Source organism: Siniperca chuatsi, linkage group LG15 (genome assembly GCF_020085105.1).
Source record: "Siniperca chuatsi isolate FFG_IHB_CAS linkage group LG15, ASM2008510v1, whole genome shotgun sequence".
Taxonomy (NCBI): domain Eukaryota; kingdom Metazoa; phylum Chordata; class Actinopteri; order Centrarchiformes; family Sinipercidae; genus Siniperca; species Siniperca chuatsi.
Window position 1 is genome coordinate 19127033 of NC_058056.1, and position 18361 is coordinate 19145393.

General features: G+C 40.5%; 1 protein-coding gene across 4 annotated transcripts in view; it reads right to left on the bottom strand.

Annotated features, from left to right (window-relative positions):
- Positions 1–18361, bottom strand: part of myo10l1 (myosin X, like 1) — a 56076-nt gene that overhangs the window by 6885 nt on the left and 30830 nt on the right. The window contains exons 4-39 of one of the 4 annotated variants that reach the window (XM_044167259.1): positions 16907–17094; positions 15676–15810; positions 14937–15061; positions 14772–14785; positions 14559–14643; positions 14153–14259; positions 13234–13363; positions 13014–13132; positions 12746–12892; positions 12564–12664; positions 11827–11893; positions 11367–11459; positions 11188–11256; positions 11022–11104; positions 10459–10561; positions 9846–9926; positions 8740–8864; positions 8522–8639; positions 8239–8345; positions 7813–8113; positions 6744–7658; positions 6476–6599; positions 6263–6401; positions 5107–5211; positions 4909–5004; positions 4713–4806; positions 4412–4467; positions 3826–3968; positions 3109–3303; positions 2692–2849; positions 2483–2603; positions 1758–1906; positions 1188–1336; positions 893–1100; positions 582–718; positions 241–364 (exon numbers count right to left, since the gene is read on the bottom strand). In XM_044167259.1, coding sequence (XP_044023194.1) covers positions 241–364; positions 582–718; positions 893–1100; positions 1188–1336; positions 1758–1906; positions 2483–2603; positions 2692–2849; positions 3109–3303; positions 3826–3968; positions 4412–4467; positions 4713–4806; positions 4909–5004; positions 5107–5211; positions 6263–6401; positions 6476–6599; positions 6744–7658; positions 7813–8113; positions 8239–8345; positions 8522–8639; positions 8740–8864; positions 9846–9926; positions 10459–10561; positions 11022–11104; positions 11188–11256; positions 11367–11459; positions 11827–11893; positions 12564–12664; positions 12746–12892; positions 13014–13132; positions 13234–13363; positions 14153–14259; positions 14559–14643; positions 14772–14785; positions 14937–15061; positions 15676–15810; positions 16907–17094 — 5211 coding nt within the window. Of the gene's footprint in view, positions 1–240; positions 365–581; positions 719–892; positions 1101–1187; positions 1337–1757; positions 1907–2482; positions 2604–2691; positions 2850–3108; positions 3304–3825; positions 3969–4411; positions 4468–4712; positions 4807–4908; positions 5005–5106; positions 5212–6259; positions 6402–6475; positions 6600–6743; positions 7659–7812; positions 8114–8238; positions 8346–8521; positions 8640–8739; positions 8865–9845; positions 9927–10458; positions 10562–11021; positions 11105–11187; positions 11257–11366; positions 11460–11826; positions 11894–12563; positions 12665–12745; positions 12893–13013; positions 13133–13233; positions 13364–14152; positions 14260–14558; positions 14644–14771; positions 14786–14936; positions 15062–15675; positions 15811–16906; positions 17095–18361 lie in introns of all 4 variants that reach the window. The other 3 variants (XM_044167258.1, XM_044167261.1, XM_044167260.1) reach the window with 3 other exon arrangements.

The following is an 18361-nucleotide window of genomic DNA, read 5'->3' on the forward strand; positions in this document are numbered from 1 at the left end:
AGTAAGGGGTTGCTAGGCTGCCATAAGTGGGGAAAAGACAGAATTAATAAAACCCCATTTTCTTTGTGTTGATCCATTCATGTTGTATTTTGATAAAAATATGGTTGTATAAAGTAACTCAATAAACTATCCCACAACAATCATGCAGTTGTGTTTATTGTTGTCTGTAATAAGATTTAAAGCATTAGTCCTGCCTAAACAAAGTTACTTCTCACACCTACACTGTACAGTGAAGCTCACCTGCTCAAACATGAAAGCAAACTCCACTCCTTCTTTTGGCATGCTCTCCACATCCAAGAAGCAGTAGAGCTTGAAGTAGAGTTTCCATTCCCCTTCCTCCTCCTCTTCTTCACTGCCTGCCAGTCTGGAAAAAATAGATAAAGCAGACCCAGGATGAGTTACCACACACAGATCAAACCAACCACATCATACTGTTAACAGCATAATTAGTCAGATGGACACCTATCTAAACCAGTATCTAGACCATATGACACTGAACAATTGAAATATGTGCAGATATAATTATTACAGATTAATCCTGCATGAAAACATTTATATACTGTACACAGAACCGGAGATACCTTTCAAACTTGGCCAGAACGTCTGCCACAATCACTCTGCTCTCCAAAGCTCGGTCTGTGAAGGCGTTGTGTTCGAACAGAGAAAACAGGTTCTTGCTCTCCTCCATGGCCAAACCTCTGATCAGCTTCTCCACAACCTGCAGCAGCAACACAAAAACACTGACCAGTTTGTAACAGCACACTGCAATTCAACCATTAGATACTGCAATGCCTCTTAAAATTAGATTTTTCTTTCTGCCATCCTTCAGAAACTGCTGTTTGATGGAAAGGATGGCGTGTCAGTATGCTTGTTTGTGTGTTTTAATGTGCACCTCTCCCGCTGTGGTGTGGGAATTGATGGAGATCTTGCAGGAGCCTCCCCCGTGGCAGTAGACGGTGGTGCTCATCTCCTGTCTCACCAGCAAGGCGGCGATCTCCTCCTGAGAGGGAACAAACTCACGAGTCTTGGTCTTCTTCAGGGATTCCCCAATGAAACTGGCGTAGCGCTCGATATCTGTGCCGGGAAAGCGCTCACGTACCCTAAATCAGATCACATTACACATTTATTTCCATGAGTTATATATATAAAAAAAGCACACTCCATAATGCAGACACACACACACACACCTCTTGAGGTGGAAGCGGAGGTATCTGAGAATGGCTCGACTGGGTAGGAAGGTGCAGCTCATGCAGGTGAGCAGATGCCAGTGTGCCCGATTGGCTGGGCTGTTAGGCTGAGGCACATGATTGGTCTGCTTGATCACCTGACAATATACCTGAAAAACAGAAATATGGAGGGGATTTTAGAAATCTGAAGTTTTAATCAACATTTGAAACAAACACGCCAGACTGCAGAAACACTGTGTTGTATGTTTTGGTGAAAAAAACTTGAGACACCACTTCATTGACTACTAGGTAATACTAGGATAGAGAACATTCCAGGAATACTTGTAATACTCATAGTATCATTACTACGGTGTCACTTTTAGTACATGTCCTTTTGTCATGGTTTCCAGCATGTGAGAGTGTTGCTGGAATCTCCTTTTGGCAGTTAACTTAAGTTTATATAAAGCTCACACTACACACCACAGTGTTTCTGTATTAAATTTGAACTCTGTTTTAACAATTTTACAAAAGTCATTTTCTGGTGAGATTTGAGAAGAAAATAAAGTAGACTTTTCTTGACAAATAAAGTACCTCATCCCTGAGAGGGCGCAGGTCCTGACAGGTCTGCAGGATGCCCTGAATGATGGGCACTGTGTCTGCCAGCGTCTCCATTTCCTGCAGTGAGTTAAAAACTCGCACCGCCTCATCCTGCAGACTGGCATAGCCCTGCTGCCTTTGTACTGCACGCAGACAAAAAGAAAAAGGTGAACAAAGACAGAGAAAGGTTCAGTACAGAAGAAAAAACAACATGTAGCTTATTGATAATACTAAAGGTGACAACTATGGCATAGCAAGGATATGATGCCAATGTGAGAGGTTCAAAGTAATATAAAATGAAATATACTAGAACTAATATTCAGCCACTTGATATATGTCAGTATGGAAGTCTGTGAATTAGTGCCATCAAACAAAGCAAAATATGATTCAAACAACTGTAAGACTATGGCATTTCTTCTTCAGTGAGTTATCAATTTATTGGAAGGTGTCGAATGATGAACCTTTTACACAGATGGCTTTACGAGCGCACACAGGCTACAGCTGAAGTGAAAATTTCTGGTATTATTTCTGGTAACTGCCACAGTGCCCAAGTGCCCGTTAAGACTAGGGTATTAGGAAAAGTGCGCATCAAGTGTGGGTTATGTGTACTGTGTGTTGGCAAATGTCAAACAAAGGACACAATTGCCTACTACCTCACTGTGGGTATTGGGTCAGAGTTGTTTTTCATGTGTGGGTTGCCAAGGTTAAGTTTTACTCACGGCTGGTGACCTCTCCATAAGGGAGCGGCAGTAGAGGGGAGTGCAGAGGATGCTGAGTGTATCTGAGGATGGGGTTCCTCCTGTACATTTGCTCCACGATGTCTGGGTTCACGCTGTTCTCCTGAGATCAAATTCAACTTTGGAGTGAGTTTATGATAATGAATTTGAAAATGAAGATTTAACAGGAAATGCCTCTGTGAGTGTTTTACCTTGATGTCTCTGATGAGCTGCAGAGTTGGAGTTTCTATAGGGGTCTTGCTGTCTATGACTCCCTGTATGGCAGCCGTCCACCTCATGGCCTCGTTCAGCATCTTGGTATAGAGGCGGTAGGAATGCTTCCTCCCGTACACGATGATGTTCCAGTAACCTGTGAAAACATTCATTACAACATCTATTACCTGAAAATGAAATAATAAATATTACCACTAAGGGGATACTTAAGTTTTATAACAGAGGTATAATCATTCTCCTTTATTTAGTTTAATGAAATCCAGTTAACAGTACATTTTTTATATATATATAATTGTAAAACTAGAATCCTCTCTTTACATCCAGTCCCTAACCTCATGTCTAATCCCTAATTAATTTGCCCTTTCTGCCTTTTTCCTTCGTTTCTCTTTCCTCACCTGTCTCCCTGTGCACTCTTTCATCCGGCTGAATGATGGAGCAGAGGGAGTTAAGGACCAGAGTTCCCATCTTGGAGGAGTTTCGCTCTGAGCTCTTGTAGTAATCCAGGGAGTTGTGGGTCAAAACAAACCAGCGCTTCTTCAGCTTCAGGGAGGTGCTCTTAGCATTCGTCTTCATCTCCTTTTGGAGCCAACCTGAAAGATGACGAGGCAAGAAGAGAGAGAGGAGGGAAAGAGGCGAAAAGACAAGGAAGAATGTGATGTTTTATCACAGTAACAGAAGGGATGGGCAATCATTCAATGGTTTGAAAAAAAATGTTTAAAGAAATTTCCCACAAGGCCACAATTTCTCATTTTCAGATATAAAATGGATGATACATTTTTACCAAAATATCTCACAACATGTGATTTTAAATACTTGATAACATATTCTTTTGAAAATTACAATGCTCTCTAAAAAGTCTCTAAAAACATTTTATTACACATACTTGACCACATTTTGTCCACTTTTTCACTTATATTTGAAATGGTAAATAGGCTATATATTAAGTTAACTGACTACCTCTTCTAAGCTCCCAACTTTATATGTATCACCATCTATTACTGACCCTATTTTATGCCTTATAATATTCAAACAATTCCTAAAGAGTAATGAAATCCTCCAATAGAAAAGTACATGTGAAGGTTTACACATATGCCCAAAACATCCATGCCCACCTCTGACAAGGAACTCCTGCCCATCTATCCTGGCGTCTCCTTTGGGTTTCTGCAGCAGACTGATCCAGTGATGCATCTCCTCCGGTGTGTCACTGTTGCAGTGGATCACACGGTTGGCCGTAATGATGACAAAGGAGTTGGGCCTGCAAAGGTCAAATGAAGAAAATCCACCTTCAGATACTTAAGGATTCTTAAGGGTTGTATAAATAAGATGGACAGTGACAGCATTTTGAGTTTTCCAGTTTTCCAGGTAAGAGAAACATAGAGACAACAGGTCTGTTGTGTGTCATATGTTCAAATGTAGTTTTTAAAAAGTTTAATTTTGAAAGGCAAGCTATAGCCACATTGCATCATGGTCTATTGACACTACACTACAATGGATAGATTGCATTTTCTACAATAGATTTTTCCATGTATGCTTGGAGAAATCAGCTCTCTTTCATTTGGCGGAACTGACACCAAAACCAAAGCTTATTATCTTCTGCTGAAAAATTCAATCAATTTGAAAAACATGAACAAAGAATAAAATGGTCCTCGACCATGTAAAGTGAATCAGCATTTCCTTTCTTTTTGATGACCAACTTACCGATCAGGGTTGTCTGAAGCACAAACAGAGTCAATCAGCCCCACATCAAGAGTTCCCTAAAGGACGAAAGAAGGGGGAGGAGAGGAGAACCGTTTAAAACGATAATGGTGCACTATTGCTTCTACAGTTAGCAATTACAAAGTGAACTTAACTTTAGGGAGCCATTTTTAAGATCAGGCCATGAACTTTGGATAAAAATAAAAATGCACATTGCACAATAAAAGCCATACAATTTTTAAGTGTGACAGAGGAATAACTTAAACACTTAAAAGTTATTGTTATCTTGTTTTGAGAGACTGACCACAGCGTTCTTTGGGTTGGCCTGTTCATGGGACATCTCCAGCAGCTGCTCAGGAGTGCACACACGCACCTTACTGAGCACATTAAACCACCCACTGCACAGAAAGACAGTCAGAAGTTAGAGTATATGAATCTACTGAAATACAAATAGTAACTTGTTGCTGTTTTCTACAAAATCACTCAAGTCTCCACCACACCTTGCATCCTCTGGTGACTCAGCAAACACCTGATAGGTCCTCTCATCTGTCACAATGTTCAGAGCATTCTCCTTTTCATGATTATCCACGATCTCCCTGTTAAAACACAAACAGTACACACGTCTGAGAGATGCAGCTGTTCTCTAGAAAACAGAGAAGGGAGGTTTTTTTGGCACTGAAGCTTCCTAGAAATCTTACTTGGCAGCTCGGATGTCGATGGTTCCCTTCAGCTTCTCCTCACTGTCGTTGTCGTAGTACATCAGCTTGCTATCCCTCAGTACAAACCAGCGCATCTTCCAGTTTCTGAGGTCAAATGAGACAATAAAAATGAAGGCCAAGACAATCCACTCTAGACATTATAAAGGTGTATGTGACTCTATAAATGATACATATTGGACTCCATTTCTATCTGTTATACAAAGCGAATTAGCTTCTTTTTTATAGAATACTTCTGACACACTGTAAATACATCTATACAAGGGTGGAAGAAACTAGTTAGCGCAATTTAAAAGCTTTTTTAATGTACTTTAGGTTTCTGAATTATCTTTTTGATTGTATAGTAATAATAATCTGGTTACGTTATTTTAAAATGTTAATCTAGTTTGCCTTTTCAATTCATAAAGATCACGCATTCACAAAGACAACTTCCAGGACCTCTATGGAAATAAGTTATATTAACTTTTTATTCTGAGTCATGTTTCAATTTTATGCATACCATTTTTGTTTCTGCATGTCCAGGTCCCATGTTGGATTGTCTTTTGTTTTTCTTCTTTTTTTTGTTTTGTGAATATTTGGAACAAGTGTGTTATGTGTACCAAACCAAAACAAGCATCAAACAATGTCCTCTTTTCCAAAAAGTAACTCAGTGACTTCTACTCTAAATATATTTGAAATTATCAGCTTTTTACTTTTTTAAATTAGATTAATAACTAAGAAAAGAAAAATCTCAGGACATCAGCTTGAGTAGGACACTGGAGTCTTTCAGCACTGCAGAGGGTTCAAAGCATTGGGTTAGACATACATATGAACACCTCAACAGGACACAGGGGCTTATTCATTCTAACAATCAAGCCACCATGCATCAACCAGCCAAACATTACATTGGTTTTTAAAGAGTTAAGAAGAAAAGCAGTGCTTTAAGTTAGTTGAATGTGCATTTTGAACTCTTGTAATTTTTACTTTTTAAACGATTTTGAAGGTTTGTAGGATCTTATTAACCCATGGACAACTACAAAACTACTTTATGAGGTTTTCAAATCAACATTGTTCTTGTTGACAGCACTTCCAACAGAGATGTGGTATGGAGTTTGATTTAATTAGCATGCAGGCTACACTCAGTAACAACTACAACAACCTCCGTGAGAGAGTGGAGAGGCCTCCTCCCTTCTTGTAGAGCCAGCCAGACTTGAGAGACTCTTGTTTGGACCGGAACCACATGAAGGTTTCATCCTTCAACACACACCAACGCCTCCTCCATGGGATCATCAGACCAGCTGAAGGAACAGAGAACAAAATTACTGACAGTGAAAGCCATCTTTAGAAAAAAACACAAATAATATATACCCACCCTTCATGTAGAGGTAGCCGTGGAAATATGGTGGCCCATTCCCATTAAACAAGGTCACTCTGCCATTAGTCACTTCTTCATCAGTGTCCATCATGCCATCATGTTCGTCGTCACTGTCTGCATACTGCAACATCATACAATAACATCAGTTTTTTTTTGTATATAATAACAAATGAACAGGACAAATGTTTAAGTGCATTACATTATCAGATTTTTTAACAATACTGAGCAAAATTTCAAAAGCATTTCACTGTTCAGCTGCTCATACATATCTGCGTGCATGCGTGTGAGTGTGTGTCCTCACAGAGTCGGAGCTGCCTCTGTAGGACTCGATGCTGGCGTTGGTGCAGGTCGACTTCCTCGGGTGCTCCTCATCCGCCACGGCGGTGCTCCCGCGGTTGCTCCCTGATACAGAGCTGTCATCTCCGGCGTTGACGGACCCCTCCTCCTCCTCCTGGTCGTAATCAGACTCTGTGTCGGCCGGCATGCTGTAGATCGGCTCCTCCCCGTCGCCCAGACTCTCTACCATGCTCACCTTCCTCTCTGGCTCTGCCTTGGCTCCCTCTTTCTTCTCCCCCTCTCCTGGGGGAGGTGGAGGTGGTGGTGGTGGAGGAGGAGGAGGGACGATGGAGCCATTTTCAGGTGGAAGAAGAGGAGGAGGGGGAGGAATTCCAGCAACAGGCACACCGTCTGTGGGCAGAGGAGGTGGAGTAGGTGGCGCAGGAGGCACTGTTCCCTCTGCAAAAGCAGGCGGAGGAGGTGGGAGGTGAGCAAATATCTCCTGATCCAAAGGAGCATCTGTCTCAGCAGGAGGAGGGAAGTCAGGGAGAGGGATGCACTCCTCCTCAGCATGAAACCCCTCATCCACCTCCTCTTCTTTGGGTGCACTTCTGGTGGCACTTGCAGCTTTTGGAGCGCTCACCTCTGCAGCAGGTTTGGCTGCGGCTGCGGCTGCGGCTGCTCCCAGTGAAGGATCCACGCCTCCGAAGTTCAGGAGGTCAATGAGCTCCGTGGCCTTGCGGGACGCCTCCTTCTTCATCCGTTTGAGCTCAGCATCCCGGCGCAGCTGCAGCTCCTGTTTGGAGGACTCACACAGCTGGGACACCTCGTCCTCTCTCTTCTTCTGCAAGCGCTCGATCTCTCGCTCCAGCTGCAGGATCTCCTCCATCTGCCGGGCCTCGTCCTAGAGGGGAAGAGAGGAGGGAAAGGATATATTAAGTATCACATATGTTAAAAATGGCATTTTAGAAAAATTTGCATTATTCTGTAAATCAAAGGGAGGAGAATGAGTTGCAATATCCCCAGTGAGACTATGAAAAAATCTAAACTTGACGCACTGAAGAAGCAGCCTTTTCCTCTGACAATTTATCCTTTTTCTCATCTCCTTCATTCGCTTCCTCCTGCTCCCCTTCACCCGGCATCTTCTTCTCTCCCTCCTCTATCTTCTTCTGTTCTTCCTCCTTCTTCTTCTTCTCCTCTCTGAGTTTTCGAAATCGAGAACGCGCCACCTGACCTCGCCTGTGTCTCTGCAGCACCAGCGCCGCTTTACGCTGCTTCACGAACCGTCTGCGTTGGATGTGCTTTCTGAAATGTTTCTGGAGGGTGACGACGCTGGCACGTACACACTTGAAGTGCTTCCTGTGGACAAAACGGAAAAAAACACAGTGAATAAGAATCAGCCCACATACCTTTTGTAGCCGTTACAGAGGTACAACCTTGTACATGAATGCCTAAAATTTCTGTTCCTATTAGGAGGGTCTTACTTGGCAGAGAAAGTTAGTAGATGGGCTCGAATTATCATGGCAGCTTGGCGTCGGACTTCATCCCTGTCTTTCTCTAAACGCTGCTCCAGAGACTCTTTCATAAACACCTGCAGGACAAAGGTGAAGGGTTACCAGGAAGACGTCTAAGTTAATGTAGAGAAAACCTATTAAATGACAGATAATGTTACTAGTGGTGGTGGTTCAAAACTTCTGTCATATGTGTCACGATAGCTTTCTAGAGTCTGAAAGACGTGTTACCAAAAACTACTAAATCTTATCTTACCTTGGTCTTGCCAAACTGCCACTCTTTCTTGGTCTTGTCATATTTGGTTAGGAGGTCTGTGCTTCTCTTCTTATCATCTGCTGCTGTTGGTACTTTGTCTTTCAGAATGATCTTATACCTGGCAGGCAGAAAAGAAAGAGGACAAAGTGTGACAGACAACAAAAGAGGAATGTAATATTTTAAAGGGTAAAAATTCAGAGACACACAGAGATACTCACCGAGAGAGGAAATCTTTGAAAGTTCTGCGGACGGGGAACCCAGCCCGACGGATCTTCACAGTCTCCAACATCCCAGAATACCTCAGCTGGTTCAGGACGACCTCTGGGTCAAACACATTTGGATTCTACAAGTAAAATAAGAAACATTATTTAACAATATAGCCGCTAGCGGCAAATCCGGGGTTCGGGCCAACACATACCGTTAGAAGTTAAAAGCTTTTGAGCTGGACCTGGTCAAATGTGGCCTAGATGTGACAAAAGCAGTGAAATCTCCCTTTTTTGCATTTTCATAAACAGAACGAAGAAAACAAACAAATTCTGATTTGTGTTATGCCACGCCCAGTTTTTTGCCATTGTAGCACCCCCCTAGTGGTTGATTTGAATGAAACTTTCAGGGTATGTTTCAGGTACTTATGTGGACATATCCTGTAAGTTTTGTGATGATTGGCCCAGCATTTGTTGACTTTGGTCTATTTATGTGCTGAGCCACGCCCCTTTGTTCATTGGTCAATATCTTGAAAACTAAATAAGATATCAACGAGCTTTATTACAACTTTTGATAAGGTTCGTCCAATGATGATCCACCGAAATTTGGTAGTGTCGGACCTACGGTTTAGGAGGAGATGTCAAAATGTGTTTTCCAAAAATTTCAAAATGGCGGAAAATCTAGTTAGGTAGACTTTAGTGGTCCAAGAGGCTTCTTTGTAGAGCACATTGAGCTGGACTTGTGAGAGAAATTTCAAGTCAGTCAGACTTACGGTGTAGGGGCGTGGCCTGTTCAAAATTGCATTTTGGGGCCTTAATTACAGTGCCACCATGTGGCCGATTAGGCTCATATTTCTGTGGAAGCACATGCGCATCCTTTCCAGTTATTGGGCCAAGTTTTGTTTTCTAGCTTATTCCAGCTCATGGCAATTTGAGCCGCAGACTAAGACAAATAATAATAATAATAATAAGACAGCACAAACACAATAGGGTTTCAGCCCCTTCGCGGCTTGAACCCCTAATTTAACTGATACTTAATTAGGTGATTGTCAATCAGGCTCTGAGACAGTATTGATGTGAATCTGAGAAACGATAGAGGTGTGAGACAGAGACAGGCTGACCTTTTTCATGTTGGGCTTAATGCAGCGAATAAAGAAAGGGTTGGATACACTCAGAGTGGCCATGAGAGCATGGAGCGAGTCCTGAGGAGACAGAGAAAGAAAATAAAAAAATCTTTCTTTCATTTCTTTCGCATGGCAGTGAACAAAATGACCATAGAAACTCCTTCAATGACCGTTACATGTATAAAAGGAAAACACAATCAGAGTTAATCTTCAGTCCTTGTGTCTCAGTAGGGTTTTTACCAATTACTCAATTAATCTATTAGTTGAGCGACAGAAAACTAATCGCCAACCATTTTGATAAACAAGTTATTTATCAAGGAAATTTCCAGTTTCTTAAAATGTGAGAATTTGCTGATTTTCTCTGTTTTATATCACTATAAAGTGAATATCTTTGGGTTTTACACTGTGTGTCGAACAAAACAGGACATGTGAAGGTGTGCCCTGAGCTCTGGGAAAATATGGTGTGCATTTTCATTAATTTTAGACTAAGCACTTCCTTTTATCCATAACTATTCTCTCAGCTCCCTGTGGCGTTGACCTTTACACCCTTTGTTACAAGTTGGTTGTTATGTTTGGTACCTAATCATCTTAAACTGCTTGCATCACTCACCCTGAACTGGGAGCTCACAGTAGGTTTGCGTCTGGCTGTTCCCATCTTCTCCTCATTGTTCCTGCTGCCGACCTTCTCAAACAAGTCATAGATGAAGTCCAGTCTGAGAGGCAGCAGAAAAACAATGGATTACACATCTGATAAGTTATTTTAGTGGAAATACTGATGCTGATCAACTTAAGAAAGAAAAACAGAAATCAACTGCAGCTGATTCTTGAAAAACAAAGACATTTTCAGAAAAGTATTAACTGTTGTCAAATGTCAAGTATTAACCGCTAGCAATATAACTCACATTATATTGCTAGCGGGTAAAAACTTGACATTTCTTGATTAGATTGTAGATGTGTTTTTGCAGTTTTTTGAGGAATTAAATTATCAGACCTATTTGATTTTTGCCACTTTTTTCAAAGCCAATCAGACATTGTCAGAAACACATTTCTATATCTTTTCAGGGCCTGAAAAGTTGACTATATGGTTTGGATCATGGTTTTCACCTAGTCTTTAAAATAAGTAGAATGAATTTGCATCAAAGATTCATATGAGCTCAAAAATGAATGTCCTGCCTGCTGTCTTTGAGCATGTTTAGGATGTCGTCTCTGAAGGTGTCTCTGTTCTTCTCCAGGATCCCCCTAACATCATACAGGACCTGAACAAGGCAGACAGGTTCATTATAAATTTCCCAGACTTCACACAATAACATATATGACATGAAGTGATTCGCTTATGTACCTCCCCAGCATAATGTTTGATGCCGAACTGATGGTCAGCAAGTCTGGGCTTGACATAGTAAGGGTTTGTCTAGAGAAAACAGGAAAATAGTACAAAAAATAAAATATAATGTGACGTTTAATACCAGCACAGCACATTTTTTTAATAATGCATGCAGTTTGTGTGTGTAAATAACCCACAGAGTGTCTGCTGTGCAACTTCTCCAGCAAAGTGAAGTCTGTTCCTTTGGGGAATCGACTCTCTTCATTCACTAATGCCAACAAGCCCAGTTTCTAAGACAGAGGGGAAAGAAACATCATGTTATTGCATCAGCTTGATGAAATCAGCACCACTTTCTAAGCCATCAGTCCAATTTTATTAGATCAGCTTCCAGACAGCATCTGAGGCAGGCGCCCAACACGGCTCTTAACTGACAGAGAGGTAGCTTTTATTTTAACTAACTTTACCTCAACTCTGAATGAGAAAAGTCTGTTAAATTTGGTGCCGAAGTAAATCGTTCTGTTAAAGTGAACAGGACTGTTTTTGGCCAACAATTCAACTTCCTGGCCAGATGCTGAGAAGATATTAAGTTGAAAGATTTTGAAACATTCGCTGCACTAACTGATGTTATTATAATTTTTAACACTGTTTATTTCCTACCTTCTCTATAAGGTCAAGACACTCTGCATTGTCCATCCAATCAATGGCGTCCCACTGGACACCTTCCCTGTGGAGAGTAAACCCAAACAATCATAAATGGAAAACTGGTGTACAGTATTTATTTAAATTCATATCACTGCATAACCTGCACAAACTGAACAAAACACTGATCCTCAGACAGACACACAACCTGAATATCTCTTAGAATGACTGCATGGTTGCATTAAAATGAGGAAGACGGAGTTGTACGCCACCTGAATATCTGTGCTAATTTGGCATAAAGACTGAACGACAGCTCTGTATCACTTCTTAAAAGTCACTTTTATTGGAAGGCCTTTCCTTAAATTCTAACTATGTTTTATCCTGTTTTGGTTTTATTTTTCTATACTCCTCATGGGTTTATTGTTCTCATTCTGTGTTCTTGTATCTACTTACTTTTTTTACTGTTAAGCACTTTGTAACTCTGTTTATAAACAGATAAACAAAGTTATTATTATCATTATTACTAGTCTACTGTCAAACGCCAAGATAAAATGCTGGAACACGAACTTTTTGGTTAGTAATTTTGTTCATGTGGTGACAGAATTGTATTATATATAGATTACTGTTTGGACCTAATGCTTTTATTTGATCCATTAAAGTTGTATTTTAGTTGTATGATCTAATTAACTCACTAACTAACTAGTAAAAGATATTTTATATTTGTTTATATAGATATACTGTATGTAGAAGTGCACCTGTTGTACTCTAGCTGCTCCAGGGAAAATATATGCTTGTTGAAGTACTCCTGAAGTTTCTCGTTGGCGTAGTTGATGTTAAACTGCTCAAACCGATTCACCTGGAAACAAAGACACATATCTTATATACAGATCTGCATCTGGTCTGCTGGTACTTAGAAAAAACGGCTCAAAGTTCTGACCTCAAAGTTCTCAAAACCAAAGATATCAAGGATGCCGATGGACTTAAAGTTTTCCTTCCCTTTGATCTTCTGATTGATCTTGAGGATGATCCAGGAGAAACACTGGGAATATAACGCCATGGCAACAGAGTCCCGGGAATCCACGGCCTGTAGCGATGAGAAGGAAACCCGAAGGAGTATTAGGGTCGGTGTGTGAGTGTGTCGGAAAGAGGCAGAGATCGATCAATAGGGGGAGAATAAATGTGTGTGTCCATGTGTGTGTGCTGACCTGCTCTATAGTGAGTGGGGAGCATATTTCCTCTCCTCTGAGGATTATGGAGCGCTGAGTAAGGACTTCAGACAGCTGGAAGGCATCCAGGCCCAACAGCTCACTGGCATTACTGGCCACTGAAAGATGGACAAAAATGTTGGTGTCACACGTCTGCAACACATTTATCCAAGTTTTACTTACTTACTTACTACCTAACTCACTTAACATGTGAACTGACCTTGCTTGGTGGTGATCTGGGCTCCTCCTGCAGTCATGAACTCTATGTTTCCCAGCTGTAAGACTCCTGACAGCAGCTTAAACATGTCTCTGATCTCCTCCTCTGTGAACTCTAACACCTTCAGCGCCTCCTACACAGAGAAAAGCACAGGAAAAGAGATTAGGTGCTAACAACTGAAGAGGTGCTTATAACGCCTTTGTAAAAATTATTTGCAGGCAAACGCTCAGTCATCAATACCTCAATAACTGTACAAACATTTCTATGAGATGGAGCTGCTCTCTGGGCAGAAATCATTTCAACCTGAAGGTGCAATGCAAGGATTCCCTGTTTTTCACAAGAAATAACTCCAAAGAAGACACAGGGACTGCAAACTATTACACCTAGTCAGTATTTTATGTTATGCAACTTGCAGGTTCACAAAATGCATTTATCTATTTGCAGGCTGCAAACATCCCTCTTAGGGTTTGAAATTAGGTCTCTATGTCTGTTAGTTTGTAATTATAGTAATAAAAAAACACCCAAATTCAGATCACAATTAACATTTTTGTCCCTCAGTATGCCTTTGTGTTCATATATTTTATAAGAATCTGTTCATACCCTGCTGAAAAACAACCTCCCCTGGCAGAGGTAAAAACATATAGGGCACTGTCTCTATTTTTCAGTCAGTTATTACTATGGTAACATTGGAAGGTCATCATCTAACTAGTTAACTAAGGTGCATAAACAGTTATTGACTAATGTGTCTAGTGTAAATCTAGGAAGTCAGCTCAGATTACTACCTAACAAAGATAACTTATAGTGGTATGGATACATTTTAGATTAATCATTTCTGCTGCCAGGAATGTTTGTAAAACTCCAATCTACTATACAAAGACTGGACATGGGAAAAGAAAAACAGAGTAAATGCAGTCACACTGACCATAACACTGTTAAAGAGTTCTTTGTCATTCAGGCTCTTGTCCTTCAGACATCCTGATTGGCTGAGGTAGTGGAAAGATTCGGGAGGGTCCTCCAGGAAGTAGAGGCCTAATAGAGGAAATATATAATGTCAGTGTGATATTGAGAGACGCACACTGAGATACATAACTGCATTTGCACTATGTAGATGTAGTCTGGAAAAGTTGCAGTGAAATTACACTAACATGTCTTAGTTGATTATAACATGATCTGCTGGTTAAAGTGTTTTCCTATAGATCGTTTTGCCTGTCTGTTGTAATTGCATTGTGAATACGGTTTCAAACAAAAACATCAAGCCATCAAACCAAAAAGCCAGATTTTTTTAAAAGACACTATTGATATTTGAACATTTTTTGGTTTTTCCTCACTTTTATGCTCCTTGTTAGCTCCTGCCAGCAGAGCATAGAAGATGTGGTAGTTTCGTTCTCCAGGGTTTTGTCGTACCACTCGGTTCTACAGCAAAAATCAATGCAGCAAAGCCACTATTAACATTTCATTATGACTTACAATACAAAACTGACAAATCACTCCTAATGAATTTTAACTTGATATGACCAGGCTGCAGACATGGACTTGGTTACCTTTTCCAGTAAATCTGAAAGGTAGAGAGTCATGGAAACAACAACGAAACCTGAGTTCTTCACATATATACTCCTTTAGCACACCTTCTTATTCAATAAAAGCACATACAAATTCTGGTACATTTGATACAAATACACTTATTTCGTATATAAATATAAGGATACAATCAATGACGCAGCCTCCCTGGATGTTGCCGCCCTCAGAGAAGTGAAGTTGGATGAATTTGCCAAAGCGACTGGAGTTGTTGTTGTAAACAGTCTTTGCATTACCAAACGCTTCCATGATTGGACTGCACAGAGAGTAAAAACCTGCAGTTATATATATATATATATAGCATATAGCACACCCACCATGTGCTGCAGAGGCCATTCATGATATGTTTCTCCAAAAGCAACATTGTTTTACTGACCTTTATTTATCTTTGGAAAACTGACTGAGGAAGCCACAATCCTCTGCTTCATTTTAACATAATTACACACATCCATAAGTGCCCAATACAAACACTGATTACTTAGCTCTCCTACAGTATCTGGTCTTGCTAACTGGCACTTTGGTAGTAATCAGGGCTGTAGACCTGAGTCTTGTTTAACTGCTTTATATTACTGTAAACTGAATATCTTTGGGTTTTGGACTGTTAATTGGCCAAAACAAGCTCCTTGGAAACTGTGATCTGCATTTTTTGGACTATTTTACAGACCAAACAATTAATCGATTACATGAGGAAATAATCAGTTGGTTAATTGATAATGAAAGTAAGCATTAATTGCAGCCCTAGTCAGCATTCAGAGAACTTAAAGACTTGCCTTTGAAGACCCATGACTTTACTTAGACTGATAAAAACTGCTCTGGCAGTAATAGTAAAGGAACAGGAGAGTGTTTCTTCTTCATTTTGCTCATCAGTACCTGCTCTGTACAATGGCCTGCTCCACTCGTGTACTTTTCTCTGAGGGAGGAGTCCCGGCTGAGTTCTGGCTCATCATCGACAAGAACTGAAGCAACAGTTTAGTGCTCTCCGTCTTCCCTGCCCCTGATTCACCACTGGAGTACGCACACACACACACACACACACACACACACACACATATACAAACAAACACACCCCAATTTAATTAAATACACTGTGACCTTCTCTGACATTCCCATATCTCAAACTGGTCTGGTTGTTTAATTGATATTGCAGTTTGATAGCTTCAGAGATATTGCATTAGCTCCCAGTCTATCTCAATCAGGATACCAAGTTAGACAAAGCCTGAAGGTAACTGAAAGCATGATGAGATGTCTGACCCTACTACCAGATCAAGCCAGTTAGCTAAACAGGTTAGGAGGCAGCTAACCAACTTCACCCGGTGGGTTTTTTATTTTTTATTTTCACCACCAAGGCAGATACAACCTCTATTTCATCTTCTAGTCCTTCTTCATCTGACAAAACTTGTCATTTGGGATTTACTCTTTGAACTTGATCTTTGCTCAGTCTCTCTCCCAAAACACCCACTGAAATCAATGTCTGAAACATGGAAATGCTAGTCTACTTCAGCCTTAACCTTGATTTTCATTAGGTATAATTGCTGTCATTTTCTATCAGTCTCTGCATGGGCTCCAAGTACAAATGGGTGATAAAGACCATTAATATTTTCGAGTGTATTCATGATGTTAGGGAGACAAAGAATATTTGTTTGCACTTTTGATTAAGTTAGTCTAAACACTGGCCAGATTACCATGAAAATTGCTGAGGATATTTAGTCTCCCAAGGATGATTCCTGAGTTTCCACCTGGCGTCACAATCAGGGAAATATTTCCTCTTGACCCACACTTGTCCAAGTCCAAGACAAGGTTTTGGTAACATTATATTTAATCAAACAAAATATAATGAGCCAGGCTAGCTGTTTCAACTTGTTTCCAGTCTTTATGCTAAGCTAAGCTAACTGGTATCAATCTTCTCATCTAATTGCACTTGAGACTTAAAAAACAGATGTGTAACTCTGGCTGCAGTCCCCCTGTGATACAGGATTCAAGAAATGGTTGGATGGATGGATTGGTGGCTTGGGAGATAGACTGATAGATGGACAGGGCATGAATTAGAGGTAAACCGGTACATTTAATCATCAAAATAGCCTCCTCCATTGTTGAAACTCACCTGATGAGGACACATTGACTGTCGTGGCGTTTCCAGATGCAGCGGTAGCATTCATTGGCCACGGCAAAGATGTGCGGAGGGAGCTCCCCTAGATGGTGCTTGGAGTACAGGTCCACCCTCTCTGGGTCATACATACCTGGGATATGCTTGTAGGGGTTGACGGCTGCCAGGATGCTGCCAATATTAGTCTGAAAAACAGTCAAGAAGTGACATTTTAGGTGTCTCTGTTTAATTTTTTAGCCTTTGATATCTTTTCATCTTGTTTATTTGCTTCTTTCCTTTTTTTTTGTTTTTCAGTTTTTTCCACTTCTCTGTTTCAAATAGATAGACAGATATAAACATGCACCCACACTGACACACACATGCAAACAACAAACTCTCATACAGCACATACAGTACATTTAAAGCAGCCTTGTGTTGTTAATCTGGACTGGAGGATAAGGGAACACAGCAGGGTGGAGATCTGACAGCGGGAGTGACGAGTGACAAACAAAACAGATTTTGATTAGAAAGCTGAGGTCAAATCAATGAGATGATGAAGGAGGGATTTCCATTTTGAACTGTTTGTGCTGGAACAGTCACCTTGCTTTCTGTCCTTCTGCACTAAAAACTTCAGGTCAGCATGTCTTCCATCGTGTCATATTACACTGTCTGTGCATTTTGTGTATTACACACATATAAAACTGTGCTGAAGGACACATATGTACGTAAATGCATGAACACACAGTGACACAGAAAGTTGACCCACACAGGGTAAATGCCTATCATCAGTTTTAGGGAAATATTATTCATCATCTAGATTAGGTCACAGCCAGGGAGGCTGTTATTAGTCCGTTTCGCTGGTAATCCTTCAGGTTTTCAGATTTCAACTCACCATAAACGTGATCAAAATGTACTAGTTTTTGGCTTTTATGATAATTAATGATCTCAATATCCATTTTCTGAACACAGATTTTCAGTGGTCATGGGTGAGAGGAAACCTCTAAAGGCAAGGTGGGTAATGGATTTTTATGGACATCAGCTAATGCATCTATGCATTACAGACAGATACAAATAATGAAATTACTAAAGCAATTCATATCTCTTGTAAATATTGAGTAAATTATGGAATCTGATGCTACACTGTATCAGATTTACTGTATATATGTGCATTCATGCCTGTACAAAAAACAAGAATCATGCATGTGTGTGTTTGTTACTGTTTCTAGTCATTTTAGTGTGTTGCTATTCAGTTTCTGTCTGCACTGCAAACATGTGCATTGAAAGTGTAAACTGTTTGTCATCAAATTAGTGAACAAGAGAGTTTTCAAAATGGTCTCAACTGAATTATGAGATCATAAAGGCAATCAAATGTTCATTGTTATGATTGACTGTTTCGAGTATGGTATATATGCTGTGGCAAATGGTCAGCAGCAATGCAAAGTCTATAATAGACTTGAACATCAACAGCTTAAA